At 42.0% G+C, this 15,781-nt stretch overlaps 1 protein-coding gene across 2 annotated transcripts in view; it reads right to left on the bottom strand.

The window, feature by feature from the left end:
- The window catches only part of PLXDC2 (plexin domain containing 2), a 409,726-nt gene that overhangs the window by 13,804 nt on the left and 380,141 nt on the right, over nucleotides 1–15,781 (bottom strand). For both annotated transcript variants that reach the window (XM_075922487.2, XM_075922486.2), the window contains one exon: nucleotides 7,351–7,511. In XM_075922487.2, the coding sequence (XP_075778602.1) occupies nucleotides 7,351–7,511 (161 nt within the window). The remainder of the gene's footprint in view (nucleotides 1–7,350; nucleotides 7,512–15,781) is intronic.

Raw genomic sequence — 15,781 nt, 5'->3', positions numbered from 1 at the left:
CCAGTGTGCGTGGTGGGAAGCTGGCATCTGCAGAGCTCTCTGCCAGTCCTGCTGCCTCTCACAGAAGCAGCAGTGGAGAGAGAGAGGGGGAGCTAGCAGCCTGTATCAGAAGCAGCAGCATGGGGTGGGGAGCAGGTGGGAGACAGTACACATAGGGAGCTGACTTTTAAGTCAGCTCCCCAGACGTGCCAGCTCCTGCAGAGCTGCTTTCCCTCCCACCAGAGCTGCTACCTCCCACAGAGCAGTGGGGGATGGAAAAGAGGCAGGGGAACAGGAGCTAATGCTTGCAAAGAGCTGGCTTAAAAGCTGACTTCCAGCAAGCACCAGCTCTCACCTCTCCCGTGTAAGCAAGTATCCACTGAAAATTTCAGTGGTTACAAATTTGCACAAATAAATTCATTTTAACATCCTTAGCTCAGACACTATTGGGCATGGAGAAAGAAGCATAGTGGAGAAAGCAGCAATGTGTACTTTACACTTGCTTTGATCTCTCTATGTAAGTTACACCTATATAGATTCTCTTTGGGTGCATCAACATTGCATGCCTCTTTCCATAGCACCTAGTATGTATTTACCCTACCAGCCTGGATATGGATAGTAGCATAGCTGGTGAGGCCTGATGTAATGAGTAAAGACATGTGGGTACACAATCAAGTGCAACTTCAGAAATTCCTGAGCTATGTTTGCTCATATTTAATTTTGATACAGTTCCCCCTTCAATTTAATCTCTGTTTCATGTATTCTTGCTTTCACAGGCATGTAATCCACCATAATCGGCACATCATGCCTGACTTATTGCCAGACAAATCTTACATCTTGACTATAGTATATTTTACACTACATAGATTAGTGGACAAATTAATTATTTGGTAATTGTATTATAGCTAGCTATTATTGTGGTATATTAATTTCATTGTATTTAAGGCTCCTAATGTGAACCTTCTTATTAAAACAAATTTAAGAGAATATCAGTCTTCATATGTGCATTATCTTCCAAAAATCAGCAAGGAATTAAAAGTATAACATTGCTGCAACATTCCTTATTCTCAACTGACACTGTGAAGGAATTCCTCAAGGCCAGAGTCAACTGATGACCTGATTCAAAAGGAAGTATTCCTGGCAAATAAATCCATTTTACTTTTGCATTCCAAGAGGGGAAAAGTATCTTAACAATCAAGGCTACGTCTACACTGGCCCCTTTTCCGGAAGGGGCATGTAAATTTCATGAGTCGTCATAGGGAAATCCGCGGGGGATTTAAATATCCCCCGCGGCATTTAAATAAAAATGTCCGCCGCTTTTTTCCGGCTTTTAAAAAAGCCGGAAAAGAGCGTCTACACTGGCCCCGATCCTCCGGAAAAAGCGCCCTTTTCCGGAGGCTCCTATTCCTACTTTGAAGGAATCGGAGGATCGGGGCCAGTGTAGACGCTCTTTTCCGGCTTTTTTAAAAGCCGGAAAAAAGCGGCGGACATTTTTATTTAAATGCCGCGGGGGATATTTAAATCCCCCGCGGATTTCCCTACGACGACTCATGAAATTTACATGCCCCTTCCGGAAAAGGGGCCAGTGTAGACGTAGCCTCTGTGATAAAAAAGGACCTGGGCAGGCAATATTTCCTCTCTAACACTGAAAATGCATTTTTACTCATTATATTTTATTTAAAAGGGTTTCTGTAAAAATAAATGAATGGAAACAGATGTAATCCTTTTGTTTGAAAAATTCAGAATTCTTTCCATTTGCTCACATACACATTTTATTTTTGGTGACAGACACTAGACACTAGTCGCTTTGAGTCAAAACTTGCATGCACCCCAAGGAACCAGTCACCTAAAAAGAATGGCTCAGGTTTGGGAATGTCCCTAACATGCTCAGCAATGAAACCAAAACAAAGAATTTATTTGGTTTCTCTGCAATGACCTTATGCTGAATGAGTCCTTGAGTGCACCTTTAGCATCTTGATCATTCAGTGGTCCCACTGGCTGTCTAGCAGGCTTCCTGCTTCTGATGTACTTGAAAAAACATGTTGCTATTACTTTTTAAGTTTTTGGCTAGCTGCTCTTCAAACTCCTTTTTGGCTTTTCTTATTATATTTTACACTCAATTATTATACTTAACCTTTGCACCATTTCATAAAAATGATACAGATTATCATGGCTAATTAACTCATAAATTACATATACAAATCATAGTATCAGTTCAATAGCTATTTTCTGTTCCAAGAGTATCTGAAGATACGTTTTGTGCTCAATTAACCAAGCACAAACCCTTCAGCACATACTTTGCTTCATACTATAGGGAAAAGTTCACAGAAATCTCAAGAAAACTGTTTTTTTAAGTTAATAGCATTTTTTCTTGTCTTGGGCATTCCATTTATTAAAACCCAGTATTCCATTAAGTATGATGACACAGTTAAATTAGCCCCTGCAAACTCCAACTTATTTTCTCACCCACTTTGTTGCAGTGTGCATGCATACAGTGTATTGGCCTTAAGACACACAAATGATGAACCAGAGAAAAATGTACTTCAGCTTCATCCTTTTGTGTGCTCTTATATAGAATTATAGTACTGGAAGGAATCTGAAGAAAGCCAACAAGTCCAGTTCCCTGCACTCATGGCAGGTCCAAGCAACATCTGGACCATGGGTGGACAAGACAGCCTCCACAGGTCAGATCCAGCCCACCAAGCTGGTTGATCTGACTCGTAACTGCCCTGCTGCTCTTCCACCCCTAAGTCAATCTAGACCTAGCGATGGGGAGTGCGCAAAGTCTCCTCCCCCCACTAGGGGTATGCAGCACCAAAGGGAACCACCAGCTGTTCAAAACAGCTGGCAGTTTCCTCTAGGCACCTTGCGCCCCAGGCAGGGTGGGGCAGAGGGCGAGAGACTTTGCATGCTCCAATGCCCCCTGGTCCTGATTGGCCTAGGGGTGGGGGGGAGCATGCAAAGCCTCCTCTGGATTCCTGGAGCATGCGGTGCTTAGAGGGAACTACCAGCTGTTCAAAACAGCTGGTAGTTCTCTCTAGGCACTGGGTGTGTGTGTGGGAGGGGCAAAGACTTTACGTGCTCCCCCACCGCCAGGGCAATTAGGGTCTGTGTGCAGGAGAGCATGGGAAATTTCCTGGCTCTGCCCTTTCTGCGGTGGCCCAGTACCACTTCAGAAATTTGTGAAGTGCCCCCCCCTTCAAAAATTATTGCCCACTCCTGAATACATCTGCTCTACTTAGATACCCAGCATATAGAGTGGTGTTACTCAAAGTAATCAACTTTGGCTGGTGGCAGTCTACAAATCACTTTAGTACTGAAAGTAAAGGTAACATGCTGTTATACAAGCTCTTATCAATGCGTTGTCATTATTGTATGAAGAGGAGCAGAACTGTGCTTAATTGAACCGGTAAAATGGTATGATCATCAACTGAAAGGACCTTGTTAAGCTAGGAGTTCAAATGCCAGAGCACTGTGAAAGTAATAGGGGTAGGGATTGGTGTCCTAACCATGAGATGCCCAGCCTGCAAAGAGCTGGAAATAACTGAGTGTGCTTTGCAGAGGTCACAGCAGAGAGACAGGTGACAGCAGAAGTTGAATGAGAATAAGCTGAATAATGAGTGGCAAATGATGGAGAACAGAATGAATGGTCTGATAGGCAGTGAGGAACCTGTTGGTGGGACAGCCAGGAGGCAAGGAAGAGTGGCTGGTGGGCTGGTGGCAAAGAGATGGAGCAGATATCAATAGGGTATAGGTGGTTTTGGATTCAGAGAAACTAGCCTGTGCTGTCATTGCTGCTATCCTTGTTTCCCACAGGGGCACCACTATTTTTAGTATCCTACTTCATATAAACAGTGGCAAAAGTACGTTTACGTGAGCTGGAATTAATACCCCTTGCTTGAAGAGCAGCCATAGCTCTATGCAGTCCAACTAAGGAGTTATTTAATTCTTATTTCCTCAAACATATTTAATTTTTAAATCAAATATTTTCTATTTCAAAATACAAATTTAAAAGAGGAGCAAAATCTTTTTTCAATTGATTACATTATCAAGCTACCAAAACTTCCACAGAGACTGTATTATACATCCATGATTACGATGAAGAGTTGCTATTAAAATAGACGGTAATCTGACACGCTTTCTGAGAGTCAATGAAGATAACATATAGAAAAATTGGTGTTTATTTCCTATTTTCTGAAAGGTTATTATAATGAAGAGCAGTGAATAATAAAATGCTTTGGCTGTTGAAAATGAGTAGCATTGTGCTGTCTTCTTTCAAAGAACCATGGCATAAATAGCAAGTGAAACCTGTCTTTGCTAAATAGGTATATGTACTGTATAGGCGCTACTAGTCCAGTCAGAGTACATGATCTTGCATTCCAAAAAACTTAAAGTTGGTTTAAGTAGAGTGGCTGGCTAGCCAACATAATAATATATAAATTGCAAATAGAAAACACACTGAAATGTTATAATGCAGGCATATCTTATAATTTTAGCATGTAATCACACAAGTGGAAGTAGGTCAATATACAAACTCTACATACACTGGCTCATCTGAGACTTCCTAATAGACAACCAAATAACATTTTGGTCTCAGACTTCAGACTCAGTCCAGACACAAACACCCTCCTCATGGAAAAAATGTCTTATACAATTTAATAAACCCGAAAGGCTTATATAGCAGTTACTCTATAAACCTACAGAATCTCGTAAACAAATATATGCTAGAAAATTAAACATTCATCCTATGTATTTTATTATGGATTATCTGAACTTCTGTTACAGAATTCTATAGCTTGGGTTAAAAATTATGTACAAAGGTTATCATTACATTAAATAAGATTATTTATAAGGGTGCAGGTGGCTTGTTTTTAACAGCAAGTCAATTTCCTCTTTTTCTCTCCCCATCTGTACATAATTCTTTACTTATTGTGTTGACTAGCCTTCACTCTGTCTTGATTGAGCATGACAAATGAGAATGGATTTGTGGCTTCATCTTGAGCCACAGAAGATTAAACCACAACTTAAGGCAAGGAGGGGACAGTTCATGCTCTCTGCTCAAGGAATAACAGTTCTGGAAAAGCAAAATAGGTCAGGTATTCAGATATAATTATGTGAGGAAGTTGCTTGTCTATTTACTCTTTAATTCATACAAAATATCTTTTAATCACTACTCTTATTTTATCTAACATTGGTGGGGTGGGGTGGGATGGGGAGGTTTCTTTCATGATAGTGGATCAAGACTGAGGCAAAATTTCTCAATCCATATTCTACAATGCTAACACTAGCTATCATTCCACTCATCTCCACTAAATCAGGGAAGTTGGCTATTTTGGAAGACCTTGCAAACCCTGCTGACTGGGTATTTTGGTCTCATATCACCCTTTGACAAGGATTCCATTACATGAATGTACTACCAGCATACCTAACTCAGAAATCCCTCTTATTTCTAGTCATGAATTTTTATGCTGATGGAACCTTTGGTATTGTTTCAACAATCAAATGAGTAATTATACAATGGCTTTTGTACAAATTGTCTCCATATAACAATTATATTTTATCATCTACATCTGCATTCCCTCCCACATATGCACTTTTGTTCTCTCCTAAAGCAAATTCTAAGGGATACATTTTCATCTCCATGTGTGGAGTTACATTTTTATACTCATGTGCATCAGCTGAGAAAGATGTATCTTTATTATTAATTTTCTGAATTGGCCAAATGATGTATAATTTTTCTTTGTGAAATTAATTTTCAATGGTAGTAGTCAGTAACGTATCTGACAAGGCCAAACAATAAAAATGTACTTAACAGAAGCAATCAGTGCAAGAACCAACTGTATTTCAGAAAGTAACAGCAATATCCTATACTGTAGGCTGCAGATAATTGCTATGGTATTGCCAAAGCCATGGTAATGTTCTAAAGTTCATAGTGATCCTTTTCTCTACTCTTTTTTTCAAACACCTCAAAATCAATGAAAATACTCTGCAACTCTGAGTTTCAGTGTTCAAGGAATATCTCTACCGTTATCATTGACCACAAGACCCCTTCATGGTACAATACCCATGTTTGTGCTTTTGTTAAGTTCTGAGGAACTTATGGTTTCCACAAACATTGTGTCATTCTTAGAAAACAAAAGATTACGTAGCTTATAGCACTAGTAGTAATGATAATGGTTATGGTTTTTGATGATAACTCATTTGTTACATACCAATAAATGTCATTGCTTTCCTCATTATTATCCATTTTGGGTAGGATAGAAACATCATGTTGCCACCTTTTCTAGCAGACTGTCTTGAAAAATCTTGTAAGCTAGTTTATAAGCACTGAATACAGGGATATTACTTCACCCTTGGTAACAATAAATATATTATGTAGTAGATGTCTCGAATGTTTGATGGAATACTATGTACGTTTATGCTGTCATACAAATGTTTAGTAATAATAATACATTGTTAACTAGAAGAATTTCTGTTCCGGACCTGGTAGCTACACACCTCAGAAACCCCCTTTCACATGCGTGTAACTTTTAACCACTACTTTATCTCTGTTCTTTTAGAACATGGTGTTGCCAATCGAATCAGGTCTTTTTGGAAGTTTCCATTAGCAGATAAATAAGTTTCCTATGCCATGGCCAATTAAAGGTAGCAAATAGCACAGCGGGACAAATTTTCTACTTATGGAAATGGAAACAGCTCCATTTGCCTCAGTATGTCACTCAGAGTTGTATGTAAAATACTAGATTTTCTTATCTGGAGCCTGATCCAGATGATTGATGTAGTTATATAGCCTGAGTCCTCCCAATTTGTGTAAGCATTTCATTTTGATGCCTGTCACTACTCTTACAGGTAAGTTCTCTATTTAACGATAAGGTAGTTTTAAAGATAAAGCAACTATTCAATTTACACTTCAATTCAAGCTCCTGTTATTATAAGAGAATGTTTTATCAATGATCTACACCCTTTGGTCCAACTTTGACCTAAGCATCCCTAGGGTACCTCCTTATGATAATTATCACCTGCTAAATCAACCGCTGATGGCACTCCCGTCAACTTTGTTACTTCGAGGAGCAAGGGAAGTTGACGAGAGAGTTTTCCCATTGACTTCCCAAGTGAAGATGCTGCAGAAATTCAGTGTAAGGTATGTCAACTCCAGCTACACTATTCTTGTAGCTGGAGTTGCATATCTTAGGTCAACTTTCTCCCCTAGTATCGACCCGGCCTAAGATTCTGTAAACATTACAGATTAAAGTTCATACTGATCAGGATTCCAGGAATACGTTTTAATTTAGAAAGAACTTTTATGTAGCCTAAATAATCATGTTAAACAAGTGACAGAATAAATGATACATCCTGACACCTTTGACTTACCTCAATAAAGAAGAGACTAGCTGCTGAAGTTGGATGATGGTACATATAGACTGTCACCAGGATGGCTGCAGCTATAATGAGGACCAGTATCAGAATTCCAACAATTAAACCAGAATGGAGCGTTCCACCTTTCTTCTCTGCTGCACTGTCATCTGTAGAAGCTACAAGCATGGAATATTTATTAGCTTGGCAACTGTTTTGCAAATAAGAGAGATTATTTCTTCTCATCTACAATAAATTATTAAGGTAAAAGTAGAACATTTGTTTTTTCTGACCTACATTTTTCTAATAGTTTCATTAGCCCAAGTTGCAGAAAATTAATACGTCTTCCTTCCCTCCAATATGCATATTCATATTTCTAGCTCAATAAACAAATTAATATTTTTCTTTAAAGACTGCTTTTTGCCAGTACGTTATACAGGCCCACTTTCATCTCTGGAGAAGCTAAATGAAGCGTTATATTGCTTGCAAGAGATTTTCTAAATTAAGAATTGCTTTTTAAGGCCACAGCTGAAGCAAGCCAGCCCTTCTTATCATCTTCCTTTTCTATTTTGTACCAGGATCCAAAAAATCTTGCACACAAATCCCAGTACTGCTGTACAGATGTGTGTGCCTGGAAGTAGCAGGACACAGTTTGATTTTATTTTTTCCCCTCTTGTGGTCCAGGTCACATCCACACAGCACTCTTCTTCACTTATATATTGAGGCATTTTACAATTATTTTAAAAAGCTTATCAACAGAGGCTGATACACTGCTAACACCTGTGGGCCATGTGGAGTGGGTTGCAGGGCCCTGAGGAAACCTGGAGAAGGAGTGGAGAACAGTAGGATAGAGGGGACACATAAGATCTTGATAGATGAAGAAGGGAAAAAACATGATTTTTAAATACACATAAAACACAATAAACCCTTAAAATGTTCCACATACAAAACTTAAGAGAGTACATTTTTCTTTATGGACAAGCCTCCTGTTTTTCCTCCTCCCAAGCTCTAGTGTTGCCTACTCCCATGTCCCTCTTAGCCATAATCCTGCCTCAGCACAGGGAGCTGGTCTAGATGACCTCTTGAGGTCCCCTCCAACCCTTAATTTCTATGATTCTAGCACATTCTGTGGGCTTGCTATGAAACAAGGCGAGTCCTGCTTGGATGACCTCAAAAAATAAAATACCCACCCACTGGTGTATTTTATAAGAACATACAAATGTCCATGCTAAGTCAGACCAAAGTTCCATCTAGCCTACTATCCTGTCTTCCAACAGTGGTCAATGCCAGATGCCCCAGATGGAACAAAGAGAACACATAATCATCAAGTGATGACTCCCCCTCTCACCCAGATAATTAGGTAATTATAATTAGCTGATTATGAGCTAAAGCAAGTAAACACTTGTTTCTTAATAAATCTAAAGGAAATCAATAAAATACCCAAACAAAACCTTTCTTTAGAAATAATTAAGGTTGAAATTACATTTCCGTGTGAGTTCAGCTTAACACCAAAAACTATTAAGTGTTGTTGCTCTAACTAGGACCCTATCAAATTGACAGCCATGAAAAACTCAAGGACCATGAACTCTGGGTTTTGTGCGTGTTTTACCTTACCACTATACAGATTTCTTGAGGAAAACTAGCATTTCTCACATTGAGACTATATCTACACTAAAAGGTTTTTGCACAAAACCTGCTATTTTTGCACAAAAACTGGTGGAGCGTCCACACCTCAAGCACATTTTTGTGCAAAAAAATACAGTAAATTGACAGGACAGAGGGCTTTTGCTGGTAGAGTTATTCCTTTCCCCATGAGGAATAACTCCTTTTTGCACTACAGCTCTTGTGCAAAAAGGCAGGTGTGGTTGTTCCGCAGGGGTTTCTTGCACAAAAAGCACAGGTGCTCTGATGGCCATTCTGTTTATGGCAATCATAGCTTTATTGTTCAAGAGCATCCATGCAGTGTGGACGCTCTCTTGCACAAAAGCACATGGCTTTTGCAATGCACTTTTGAAGTGTGGACGTGCTTTTGCGCAAGAAGTTTTTGTGGAAGATCTCTTCTGCAAAAAGCTTCTTGCACAAAAACCCTGCAGTGTAGTCAAAGCCTAAGAGTCCTGGCCCAAAAGGGAGCTGCAGGGGAGGGGAGGTCTCAAGGTTATTTTAGGGGTGTTGCAGTATTGACACTCTTACTTCTGCACTGTCTTTAGAGTTAGGTGGCTGGAGAGCAGTGAATGTGCCTAGGCACCCAGCTCTGAAGGCAATACCCCACCACCAACAGAGCATGCTACCCTTACTTCTGCTCTGCTGCTTGGAGAGCTGGGTGGCTGGGGAGTGACAGCTTTAAAGTGAGGGCCCAGCTCTCCAGGCAGCAGTGCAGAATTAATGATGGCTATAGCAGACCATGCCATATTTATATCTGTACTGCTGCTGGCAGCAGCTCTGCCCTCAAGTAAGGGCTCACAGCCAGCCACCACCACCCTCTAACTGCCTAGCAGCATCATCACCAGCAGCAGCAGGACCACAACCCTCCCATAATAAACTTGCACCTCCTACCCCCTCAACTCCTTTTGGGGTCAGGACCTCTATAATTAAAACACTGTGAAATTTCAGATTTAAATAGCTGAAATCGTGAAATTTTTAAAATCCTATGACCATGCAATTGACCAAAATGGACCATGAATTTGATAGTGCCCTAACTATAACCCTTAGGGTACGTCTACACTACAGCGCTAGTTCGAACTAACTTAGTTCGAATTAGTTAATTCGAACTAAGCTAATTCGAACTAACGCGTCTAGAACTAAAAACTAGTTCGAATTAGCGTTTTGCTAATTCGAACTAGCAAGTCCACATTGAGTGGACTCTGAACAGGGCTTAAGGATGGCCGGAAGCAGTGCCGGCAGGGCATAAGAGGAGGACTTAGAGTGTGGAGATGCTGTCTCAGGCTAGCCGAGGGCTGCGCTTAAAGAGTCCCGACCCCCACCCCGGACAGACAGTTCTAAGGGGTGCCCCGCTTGCAAAGAAGTTCTGGCTTGGAGTGCCCGGAGTACCCACACTGGGCACATCACACCACTCGGCCATCAGCCTGGCTGCACTTGCCGCAGGCTGCCATCTGGGGAGAGGGGGTAATTGGGGGGCTGCAGGAGAGCTTCCACCCCCAGAAGCCCGCAGAGCCAGCCCAGTCCTCCCCATCGGGGGCTCGTACCCCATTCCTCCCTCACCTCCTTCCACTTACCCTTCCCTAGCCCCCCTTCTTATTGATGTACAAAATAAAGATAACGTTTCTTCCAACATTGACTCTGTCTTTATTGAACAAAACTGGGGGGAGACTGAGAAAAGGAGGTGGGAGAGGGGAAGAGAAAGGCTGGGAGAAGGGAGGGCAACTAACATGATCAGGGGTTGGGAACAGGTCCCAGATGAAGAAAGGCTACAGAGACTGGGACTGTTCAGCTTAGAAAAGAGGAGATGGAGGGGGGACAGGAGAGAGGTCTCTAAAAGCAGGGGTTGGGTGGAGACGGTGCATTCAGAAAAGTTCTTCCTGAGTTCCCATAAAGAAGGACTAGAGGACACCAAAGGAAAGGAATGGGTAGCAGGCTTCAAACTAGTAAGAGAAAGTTGTTCTTCTTCACAAAGCAAATAGTTAACCTGCGGAACTCCTTGATGCAGGATGCTGTGAAGGCTACAACTAGAACAGAGTTTAAAGGGAAGTGAGATCAAGTCATGGAGGTTGGGTCCATGGAGTGGTCTTAGCCAGGGGGTAGGAGTGGTGTCCCTGCCCAAAGTTTGTGGAAGGCTGGAGAGGGATGGCACGAGACAAATGGCTTGGTCACTGTCTTCGGTCCATCCCCTCCAGGGTCTCTAGGGTTGGCCGCTGTCAGCAGACAGGCTACTGGGCTAGATGGACCTTTGGTCTGACCCAGTATGGCCATTGTAAGCTCAGGGCTCAGGGTCGGGGGTCTCAGTGGACCCCCTTGATTTTCATGCACACCTGCTCTTGGGTGGCCAGGCTGGCAGCTCTCCTGCCCTAGCCGGCCACTTTCCTGTGCCTAGTGCGGAGATCGTGGACGAGGTCCACGATGTCCGCACTAGCCCAGGAAGGTGCCCGCCTCTTGCGGTCCAGGGCAAGCTCCCAGGAGCCGCCAGCCTGGTCCCGGGAAGAGGGGGTGGGCTGGGGGACATCGGGTGGGTGGCTCTGTGCTGTGCCAGGTGCAGGGTCTGCTGGCTGGGTGCTGGCAGACTTGCACCTGGCACGGGCACCGTAGCCAGCCTGTGCCCCTTTAAGGGGTCCGGGGCCGGGAGGGGGACATAGAGTTTCCCTGGTGTTGGCCAGAGTGGCCACCAGGGAAACCTGGGGAGGGCTAGCCTCCCACTAGTTCGAATTAAGGGGCTACACACCCCTTAATTCGAACTAGCTAGTTCGAACTAGGCTTAATCCTCGTAAAATGAGGTTTACCTAGTTCGAACTAAGTGCTCCGCTAGTTCGATTCAAATTCGAACTAGCGGAGCGCTAGTGTAGCACCTATTAAAGTTAGTTCGAACTAACGTCCGTTAGTTCGAACTAACTTTGTAGTGTAGACATACCCTCTCTGACTTAAGCGGTTCCATTAAAGCCAGTGATAAAACTCCTGTTGGCATTAGTTGGACTGGTTAAAAGGACTACTCAGACTTGCAGGATCAGTCACTGCTTTTGTAACAAAGAATTACAGGATGGGCATTGAAATTGTTCTGCTGTGAGTGCTTTAAAATGCATTTGCTGTTTGGCCATGTGGCAACGCTGTAATGTACTATTAATGATCACTCTAAAAGAATGATTTTTATTGGGCTATTCGGATGAATGAAAGATTACTCACATGAGTAACTAGAATAGCATCAGGCCTTAATGTGATAAAGCACCGTCACATATTTACACTGATGTCTGGAACTAGCAAGTTAGTGTCCTACAGTAATTTAAATGTTAAAAAAATAGAACTTACAATTTTTTTTCAGGAGGCATACTCTCAATTTCACCTCACTTAAAACTACTTGGTTACGAATTCGGACATGAACATACAAAAGTGTCATAGTACACTAATATTAAAACTTGCTTACTTTCTCATATCATTATCAAATAAATCAGTTGGAATATAAATGTCATCCTTACATCTCAGTGCATATAGGGTAGTATAAACAAATCACTGTATGGAATTTTAGTTTGTACTGACTTTGCTAGTGCTTTTTATGTAGCCTGTTGTTAAACTATGCAAATATCTAGAAGAGTTGATGTACCTCCTGGAAGACTTCCGGGTAACTCCAGGGCTACGTCTACACTGCCCCCTTTTCCGGAAGGGGCATGTAAATTTCACCAGTCGTCGTAGGGAAATCCGCGGGGGATTTAAATATCCCCCGCGGCATTTAAATAAAAATGTCCGCCGCTTTTTTCCGGCTTTTAAAAAAGCCGGAAAAGAGCATCTACACTGGCCCCGATCCTCCGGAAAAAGCGCCCTTTTCCGGAGGCTCTTATTCCTACTTCCTCCTATTCAAAGTAGGAATAAGAGCCTCCGGAAAAGGGCGCTTTTTCCGGAGGATCGGGGCCAGTGTAGACGCTCTTTTCCGGCTTTTTTAAAAGCCGGAAAAAAGCGGCGGACATTTTTATTTAAATGCCGCGGGGGATATTTAAATCCCCCGCGGATTTCCCTACGACGACTGGTGAAATTTACATGCCCCTTCCGGAAAAGGGGCCAGTGTAGACGTAGCCCGTGGGTATATGTACCCCTGGTTAATAACCACTGTTAGTTTGCTAGGCTGCTAGATAAATTTCTGCACTAGAATCAGACCAAAACCTCCACAGACTTGTATTAGAGATGCCTTTAGTTTGTCTCACTTGCTGAAAGTAACTCAGCTGTGTGCTGTGCCATTTGGCTTAGGAAGGCACCTGCCTGTATTCTTCCTCCCCAAGGGAGTATGGCTAGCTGAATTAAGTATGGCCCAGGAACCATCTCTGATGCACGCCAGTTGAGGTTAGGCAGCAGGTAGTGGGTTTACACATGCAACTTTCTTTCTAAAGTGCTCCCTGAGGCATTCATTATATTTTCCCTGTACAGGCATAAAGCTTTACAGCACTTCAACTCCAGGTGTATCTGCATTAGTCTTTCCTTCACATTTTTCACCAACAGTGTATCTCACCAATGTTATCAATGATGAGAATGTTAGTATACACAGGGCTCCAAGCTATATTGCGGAGAGCAATAGTGGGAAAATTTAAAGGAAAAGGGTTCAGTCAGGACTGTGCCTAATTCTCCACTTCCCTATTTGTTTTCCAGCACAACACTTTGGCCTGGCCTACCCACAGAAGTTTCACTGGTTTAATTAAAGGAATGGTGTTAAATTGATTTAGTTAGATCAGCATACCTGTGTGTGTGGATCCCTATACATGTGGTTTACAACAACAGATAAGTCAGTAGCTGAGGCATAAACCAGCAAAAGCCAGGCTTAAAATGAGGTATGTCTATGCACACAGATATTTCAGTTTAGCTAATTTGATTTATTACTCTCCCCATATCTTAAACCACTGGGCTACGTCTACACTGCAGGCTTCTTGCGCAAAAATGGCCATTCTTGCGCAAAAACTTAAGGAGCGTCTACACTGCACAGGCATTCTTGCACAAGTAAATTTACAGTACAGCATCAGCAGAGAGGGCTTCTTGTGCAAGAGAGCAACTGAAGAGCAGTGAATGGGGGTGTGTGACAATTCTCTAGAAAATCCACATACTTTAGCTTACAGCTCTTTTTAGGCACTCTCCAACACATCAGGAAGCAAATTGAAGTGAAAGCAATTTATCAGACCTACTAGATTAAATTTCCTGAAAGTAAAGATTATTAATCTGTGCTGTTTTTTCCCTAGGAGGGATGAGTTCAGCACTTTTTCCTTTGGCTGAGAATTTAAACTAGTCCTTGGGAAAGCAGACTGGATTTGAAGCATACAGCTCATATTTGTGGAACCAATCAGTAGAGTACTGCATGCCTAACAGCTTTATAATTAACAAGGACTGAACCATAAAGAAAATTGAACAACACTTGAAAATATACGAGGCCATTTTTTTTTTGTTGCATAAATGTTACACTGGTGACAAGTTAATTACCATCCCATTCAAAGATCGTGTGAAGGATTATAGTTTGACAAGTTATTATTTTAATTTCAAAATAATAAAGCATGGTCTCAGAAACTCATGGCGCTGTGCAATATTACTGCTGCATTATCTGTTGCTAGGATCATAATTAATCCCTGTCACTGTGGCAGAGGATACTTACAATTTTTAAGTAAAATCATTTAGGGACTGCAGTGCAGTCTTGAGAATTTACTTTATAAAAGGAATAGTTGTCAAGCCCCATGTCTTAGAAAACAGAGTTGGCATAGAAGAGCAGAAAGAATGTATAAAACACTATGGCTAAAAATATCAAGATCTTCCTGCTCTCATATTCTAAGCATTGGCTGTGCTTGGACAGCATTAAGAGTTCCTGGGCAGCACAGTCATGCCATGTATCTGCCATGCTTTGTGCTAAACCACTACCTGTCTTTAAGGGTCACGGAGGAAGTTTTCTAATGGTGCAGATGGGTATCATGATCATTTGTTTCACTTTCTTGTACACTTTGCTGTTAGTGGTTGGTTTTGCCTGGATCTGAATGGTGGAGATCCATTTTGATATGTTATAAGGACATGTCAATTTAGCTGGATCTGCTTCTTAGGGTATGAGTTCTTTATAATACTTATGGCTTTGGGGCTCATAGCTTATCCCACATGTGAGCCTATGACCACAAATGAATGAGTGTGAACTATTCAGAAGTACTCTTAAAACTGAATACAGATTAAAGGCACCCACCGCTCACACCTAATTTTTAACATGAAGAATGGGCTGGTTAGGAGAACGACTATCAAAAAGTATTGTTAACTGCTGCTGCTTTATGTAGCCACTGTTTATTTGAGGCACAGTGCCTCTGGCAACTTCTGGTAAGATGGCTCCACGCTGCATTGCTCACAACTAGCCAATGGCCAGCACTCATTATTTGTACTTGCTTTACTAATTGCCAGCATAACCCACCAGGCATCAGTGGGTATGTCTATGCTCTGGGAGCAAGCCTCCTAATCTGGATATAGAATAGGGATAGTGGAGCTCTTAGTAGTGTATTAAAATAGCAGGATGGACATCGCAGCACCAGTTGAGGCTAAGGCTAGCAACAGGAGGTCAAACCTACCCAATCCCCTGGGCCCAAGCACACTTTCATCTGCATTGTAGACTCATCGGCTGCGTCTAGACTGGCAAGTTTTTCCACAAAAGCAGTTGCTTTTGCGGAAAAACTTGCCAGCTGTCTACACTGGCCACTTGAATTTCCACAAGAACACTGACAATTTCATGTAAGAAATCAGCCCCGATGGCGAAAATGGTGATCAGGGCTTTTTTGCACAAAAGCGTGTC

Source organism: Pelodiscus sinensis, chromosome 2, assembly GCF_052426305.1.
Source record: "Pelodiscus sinensis isolate ZL-2025 chromosome 2, ASM5242630v1, whole genome shotgun sequence".
NCBI classification, from domain to species: Eukaryota; Metazoa; Chordata; order Testudines; family Trionychidae; genus Pelodiscus; species Pelodiscus sinensis.
Note: the sequence above shows the minus strand (reverse complement) of the source record. Positions and strands in the feature narration are given on the sequence as shown.